This window comes from Trachymyrmex septentrionalis, unplaced genomic scaffold (assembly GCF_001594115.1).
Source record: "Trachymyrmex septentrionalis isolate Tsep2-gDNA-1 unplaced genomic scaffold, Tsep1.0 scaffold32, whole genome shotgun sequence".
NCBI classification, from domain to species: domain Eukaryota; kingdom Metazoa; phylum Arthropoda; class Insecta; order Hymenoptera; family Formicidae; genus Trachymyrmex; species Trachymyrmex septentrionalis.
This window is the reverse complement of record NW_017305485.1, coordinates 900,271-907,750: the sequence shown is the minus strand read 5'-3', so window position 1 is coordinate 907,750 and position 7,480 is coordinate 900,271. Positions and strand designations below refer to the sequence as shown.

The 7,480-nt window shown below is 42.9% G+C and overlaps 1 protein-coding gene across 5 annotated transcripts in view; it reads right to left on the bottom strand.

The window, feature by feature from the left end:
• LOC108750089 (GATA-binding factor C-like) overlaps positions 1-7,480 on the bottom strand; it is a 97,135-nt gene that overhangs the window by 72,269 nt on the left and 17,386 nt on the right. For all 5 annotated transcript variants that reach the window (XM_018489331.1, XM_018489335.1, XM_018489334.1 and 2 more), the window contains exon 3: positions 142-771. In XM_018489331.1, coding sequence (XP_018344833.1) covers positions 142-771 — 630 coding nt within the window. The remainder of the gene's footprint in view (positions 1-141; positions 772-7,480) is intronic.

Below are 7,480 nucleotides of genomic sequence, written 5' to 3'. Positions count from 1 at the left end.
CGCCGCCACCACCACCGCCACCACCGCCGCCGCCGGCCGGCACACCGTTGTTGCTCTGATACGCGTCCTGTTGCTGTTGTTGCTGCTGTTGCGTGGCACTCGCCTGTTGGCTGCCCGTCACATTGCCAGATTGGTTATTACCTTCTCGTTGCTTCACCTGCCCGGATGAGCCGTTCGTGCCGGCGGGACCATTGCTCCCGTTGTTGGAGCCGTTGTGTTGCTGATGTGGCGGCGAGGGCGCTCCGTGATGGTGCCCAAGCATCACCGTCGGCTTGATGTCGCACGAGCTCGCACCGGACGCGCCTAGCGCGTCTTGATGGTGCATAAACGCGCCCATCACCGCCGCGTGAGCGACCGCCGCTTGGTACTCGCTGGTAGTACCACCGCCCAACCCGGAGAGAGGATTACCGCTGTTATTATTATTCGCGCTCGTGGAATTGTTGTTATTCGTGCTGGAGGTCGTGCTGGCGGTTATGCTGTCAGGCGTAGCGTCCTTGGGCGGTGTCGGCGGAAAGGAGAAGAGATGGTGACCGCCGCCACCGTGACTCGATAAACTTCCAGTGGTGGGCGGCAGCGAGGATCCCAAGGGACTCTGCGGTTTCTCGTCGTTCACAGCGCCGCCCGTGGTCGTCGTCGCGGGGAATCCCCAGGGTGTCTTCGAGGTGTCCGCGCTGCTGCCGGAGAGCCACGGATGGAGTACCGAGCTGTGGAAGTGCGGCCGGCAGACTTGGCTCACTGGACCGCTCGACACGCCGCTGCTCGACATCCTCGCTGAAAAGCAAACGAAACGTGGAACGTTTAGACGGGATAATGCACGTAATGCACGTGTAAATGCGAATAAATAATTATAAATATGTGTGAATTGTATCGATGTTCAATATCTGTACCACGGAACATATTTTTTCACGCGAAGGAACATGAGTTCTGAATCCTTGGGATTCACTTACTAAAGTTTTTATTAGTTTTACTTTTTAAGAACTTTTCTAATTAACTTATCTAATTAAATAAATTCTCATCGCACAAAGTTTAATATCCTGACATCACTGGCGAAATCATTACATGTTACGATGTCGACGGACGAGTAGTATATTTCACAATGCGGACGGAATTTTTTGTTCCTAATGTAAAGGAGAATGAAAATAAGTCATGTAATTTAAGGCATTGATTGTTCCAGCTATTAAAGGAAATTTCATTGCCGCTGCTGACCTGCCATAAATATTTTTATAAACTCTGCCATGAAGAACTTGAACAGGTGTCTTGCGAGAGTGCGATCGTGCCTCGCTCGAGAAATCGTTTTATCTGAGAGAATGGTAGCCACATGAGAGGAGTATAGATATGCTGTCGTAGCAACGACCGTCACGAGAAGGAAGAACCTGATTCACGTGCGTGCTCGGAATGATCGGATTTTATACCGATCGTAAAGGCCTAATTGCAACAGGCGTCTTAATTAAGTGCGAGACCCGCTAGCTTGGTACGCGGTATTATGACTCTTCTTCCTCTTGTCCTTACAACGAACGACGTGTATCATTCTTCGATTGAGTTTGAAGCCATCACGATTCGCTTTATACACGATAAAACACTGAACTTACCCACGCGTAATTAATTCTTCATTAGCAATCTTAATTTCGTTCTACGGCATTAGAGGAGCGTGTCCACCAGCATGATGTCGCGCCGACCAGATCGCGTTATGTATGCGTACCGGCTAGACGACGCGCGTTCGTCCGTTTTATCGTGTTTATCAACAAGAAAGAGCGCTATGTAAATGTCGGATCGAGAAATGGTGCTGCTCGCCTGACGCTAATTGCGCTCCGAGTTCGAATTAGACCGCGTGTCGCATGTGGAAGTCGCGCGAGCGTAATGATTGCGATATCACCGATAACTTTTTTTTATTCTCCTTAATGGCTGGTTTTTCTTTTAGACTTGCAGTTTTTTTTTTTTTTACGTACGAATCATTGAAGAGTCGCATCGGAGCCCAATAAATTTTAAATCGAAACTGATTTTTTTTTTTTTTTTTAATTGAAGTGGCTATGAAATTCTCGCGCGCGTTGACACGTATTGTCAGATTTTTAGAATAAATTGTCACTCCGAAAAATAAAACTTCACTCTTAAAGGGTTTCTTATATATATAAACAATAATTCATTACCTAAGTTTTAAGTCACAAGCTAATTACTACAGTCAATGTAAGAAGAATAGTCGACTATAATTGGTTAATTTTTTACGGCTTAAAACTTAAAGCTTAGACAACGGTTTATTGAAGAAAGTCTATTATAGATTGAAAATTGAGCTACTCTTTTCAACAAAACCAACTTAATTTTTACTCTTTAAAATAAGATTCCACTCCAAAAAATGTACAGAATAAATATGCCACTGTAAAAACGATCATATCGCTTTAACGAGAAGATAATTAAAAGCCAAAAAATCTGGCATGGTTACGATGTCTAAAATTAGAGTTATATTTGTGGGACAAAAATGAATGGGCAATTATTATATAATGGGCCATCCTGCGACGATACGGTCACCTCTCATCATTAATGGCGGTACAGAGAGCTCATAACGCATCAAATTAATTAGCTTCGGTTATTATCTTACGACAACAATAACGACGACGACGACGACGACGACGACGACGACGACGACCACCATGACGACTAATTAACCGATCCCCATCTTTCGCCGTCAGCCAGGAAAGTGCAGCGTTCTTAATATCCGTGCAAATTTGCGGATGCACATTGTTGCCAGCGAATATCAAAACGTGCATGCGACGCATGCAAACCTGCTTACTTGGCCCAAGTGGCCGATCGATATATCGAGTTGGTTCTTGCTAACAACGCCCGCCCCACCACCTTCACGGCATACGCTGATAACAAGATGATGTTTTGCCAAACCGCGCTTCGTCTTGTCTCCCACCCTGTGTCTCCTGACTATACCTCGAATTATAGACATTAATTTCGAACCCCGAGCTCACGTCCGCGTTACGGAGAACTCCCACACTTCGCGCAAACGTCGAGAAAGAAACTTTCGAAATCGCATTTCCATCCGCAAATGTAACTTGGAACGCACGCAAATAACGAATAGAATAGAAATTTCCGGATTTTTAATACAAAATTGCAAATTGATTATCTGTAAGCGTAAAAGCGCGTCCGACAGGATACAAACGGAACGTTCGTTGGCATATCGCGCATTGCAAATGGCGGCGGAATCTGCGGAAAGACGCTGTCTAAATTTAGAGAAGCGCGAAACACAATATTACGAATACAGCGAGCGGCGAGATGAGCAGCTGCGGCTCTGTAATTAATCGGAGCCAACGATGGCCTGTCTGTAATTGGATCCGCTGCATCGCGGCGCAGCCGCAATGAAAAGTAAACAAGCTTTACGTATGGCTTTTTCGAGTCCTCAACTATTTCATTATACCTTGATATTCACCCTAATAACGTTATGCAATCTCTGTATGTTACTTTTTATAACGATAATAGTATGCTAACGTGATATCACTTCCTCTAATTATCCAAGACATATCCGAGCATTATCATTATTGACATTTCTGCTCACGTTGCCTTGCATTTTTCTTTTTGCGAAATCTTTACTTTCTCTTTTTTTTTTTTCAATATCTGGATACACTTATCTCGTTTTAATAACAACGTTTGAGATTTCAAGCAACACGAACAGATTTGAAGCCTTGCGTCCATGTTGTTAGAAATCAATGCGAGATATTTCGGGCACAGACAAAGAATAAATCATATTTCAACAATTCGGTCACCAACGCGTTTGCTCAATTCTTTCTTCATCCAGAAGTCCTATGACCAATTTCTAGTATCGTAGACGCAAGGCTCAATAAGTTGTAATAGTTCCGAGATAAAATATCACTAACGGAACTCAAAGTCAGCGTCTCATGTCAGAGTCATTCTGATCGTCGCGACGAGCAAGATGGGAATCGAAGATAAAGACGGAGTGGTAGCGACGAGAAATGACAGCAGACAGAGAAGAACACTTCGCACTTTCGACGCAATAAAAACTTCCACGCTGAGCGATATTTATCGCTCTTTCCGACCTTCCTCTTCGCGTACGCTTCCCTCGTCGCGACTCCGTTTTTACAGGATTCCTCGGGACTTTTTGTCGGCTGGCTCTCCCCTCTGCGGGGCATGCGAGCAAGTCTCTTCCGTTTCATACCCTTCCGTTATCTTCGCCTCTGTATCATCTTTGTCCTGATATGCTAACATAACTCGCTAATTGACCAACGAAGTAATCGTCGAGAACAGTATTAAACTTTCTATAATAAGCTATTACCTATAAGCTTTAAGGGGATGCTGGAGTGTCCAAAGTGTCGAGACATTACAGTCGTATGAAAATCTCCGAATTGACTGAACGGAATCGAAAAGCCTTTTACAGAATTTAAGTACGCAAAGTTAGGAAGTGGGGCAGTGGACTTTATATTAAAAACGAAAAAAAAAAAAAAAAAAACAAAACGAAAATTAAAAACTTATATTTTTTCAATTCGTAGGGCTGACGTAAATGTTTTCTTAATACAAAAATTTTAGCTCGTATAGACTATAAACGACGTTGCACCACCCGTCGGATTACGTGAACGAATAATATTGAGTTTATAAAATTAAAAGTTAAAAAAAAAGATTTGTACCGTATTCATTTGCAAATTACGTGTATACGTATGCTTGGCGAAGACTCGGGATGGTAAACAAAACAATAATTGTATCTAGTAGTAGGTGCTCTTGCAAGAGATGGCGTTGTAACATGTTAGATAAGGACAGATATATGCGTCGAGTGAGACAGAACAATAATGTGAAAAATGAATTAAAGATGTCACTATTATCGACATTTTTAATTTGAAATTAAACTGTACCTGCTATCGATATCAATCAAGTACGACTTCAGCATCCCCTTAAGCCTTAAGCTGTAAGAAACTGACCAATCAAATATGAGAAAAATAATCAACCGTGACCGGTCGATTATTCTTCCCACATTCGACTATGACTGGACAGTTTCTTTACGGTTTAAAGCTTAAAGGTAATATCTTAAAGGTAACATCTTGTAAAAAGCTCATAATGTTCGGTATCGTATCGTTTAAATTTCCCAAAGATATAAACGCGAAAACTACTACGAATGCAGCCTCATTAAAGATCCCCTTATTAAAAGATCACCGATTAAAACAACGTCGTAAATTACGTTTGCTGTAAGCGGCAGCTATACATTTTCGACGGATATAATTTCCTCGCTTCATGAGAGCCACGTCGAGAGCCATGGATCGTCCGGAATAACGTTTCCATTCACTCTCGTGGCTCCGCTTTTATGAACCTAGCCGCCAGTTTTCACACGCGCAATAATCGCGCTCCATAAATCGCCTCCACGATGATCAGCGCTGTTCAGCGGTATTCGAAAACTTGGCAGCATGTCACAATAATGTAACGTCATTTGTTGAAACAGAAGGAAAAGGGAAGACACAGACGAATCTTTTTATTATCATGCTACGTAGATCTCGTAGGAGTTTTTTTGAGCGTCCATCAGCAGCAAGGCGCTCTCATTGAGAAACGGATCCCGTCTAATATTCCGCCGGCTTTCTTTCTCGATCTCACGAAATCCGCCGTTTTTGTGCTATTAAAGCAGGATTGGTCCTTCGATCGGACCAAAAAATACCAGGTCCAACAGGAGGTACCTACGGTATCCGACGTATACAACGAACACAGCCTGCCGTATATTAACGATGACATTATGCTAACAGTATCGATTTTCTCCGCAATCTGTTCATTCTATTCTAACATATCAAATTTCAACTCGCGATTAAGTCAATCGGACAGCTGAGGAGAATGGGAAATCGAAGATCGTTTTCGAGGCGTCTTGGGACGGGTAAAGCCGAGCTCGAGAAAATATATTTTCTGCTTTGCTCCACTGTTAGTCGCATCGTTAAATTCCAGATATGGCTTCGCTTCTCGCGATATTATCCGATCGGCTGATTCCTAGATAATAACCCGGAGGGGTTTCGCACGGTATAACGCCGTTCAGCGTTCATCATGAATATTCATGGAAAAATCCATGGAAATGGTCACTGTTATATCGCGCGAACGAAATCGACACGGCTACAGATAACGCACCCGGTCTCCCAACTGTATATACATTTGTATTTTTTTCCATCGGCAATACGCCACACAGCGTACATCCGATCGTCGTAAAATTGCTGGTGATATTTGTAAATTTTTTGTCCGGAAATAAAAAAAGAAAAAAAAAAAAAAGAGCGGGTCGCGCCACGGGCCCACGCAAATTTGCATCCCATCGCTCGAGATTTAATAAGATCGCTCCGAGCGATCGGACCGCCGATCATTTTGGGGCTCGGACTACGTTCTCTCTTACTTTAGCGCACTTAAAATTCGCTCGTCACGGAGCAAGCGATACGCGCGATAACGTCGAAAACGACCCACGCCTAAGGAGCGATCAAGATCGGTTCGATTAATCGCTTACTCGATCGCTCGAGCCGAGCGTGGATGATTCAGGTGCGACCCGCGTCCACGCCCACGCGTTTTCTGCGAGTATGCGTGTCACGAGTATCCCGTGTTACTTGCCGAGAACAGGCGACATTCCGTAATAAATTAATATGATAATCGATACCGTCGTCGCGGAGCTCAGAGCTAACGACGAGCCGGAAATAAATCGAGCTCACGGCGCACCTGCGGAACATTGTCAAGCGTGCAGTTTTTTTTTTCTCTTTTCGTTTTTTTCTCCTCCCCCCCTCCCCCCCCCCACCCTGTTTTGCGTTATGAAAAACCGTCTCGCGGAAAAAACTGGTGACTATTGTATAACCAATACGCGCAATTCAAATCGCGCCGATTTACATTCACGTTGCTACGATTGCGAACAAAGATCAAAGCCAAATGTGAAAGCGGCGAAAATCATTTTCCGACAAACGAACAAAAAAAAAAAAGATAAATTCAATAGAAAAAACCACGACGGCGGCATCTTTAGAATCGCAGATATATTCTACTAATTATTATCAATTTCTTTGTTCTCACACTTTCTTTGTAATTTGATTTATGTAATTCAGTTTGATTTGTATCTTATGACGACTATTAAGATGAAAGATATCATTAGTAATGTGGTAATACATTAAAGCGGAAACGTTTACGGGAGGCATAATAATATGGTCAGAATCGTAGAACATTATGCAATTGTTTGATCGTTAAATGTTTAGTTTCTTTTATTGCAATTGTCGAATGTAGAACGGAATGAAAACAAATTGGTCATCGAGTTTCTCGGCTATTTATTTGCATGTTCTATTTTATACGCTTATTTATGTTCACTATCTATTTCCTATACTTATCTTCAGCGGTTATTTTTAACCTACATAATAGCAAAATATCATGATTATTCCCCAAACGAAGTAAATAGGTGTAGATAAAGTAACACGGTCCGCTTATCATTATTGCCCCCCTGCATTTCTTTCCATCGGCTTTAGCGAAATATATTCCGAGGTGAGGG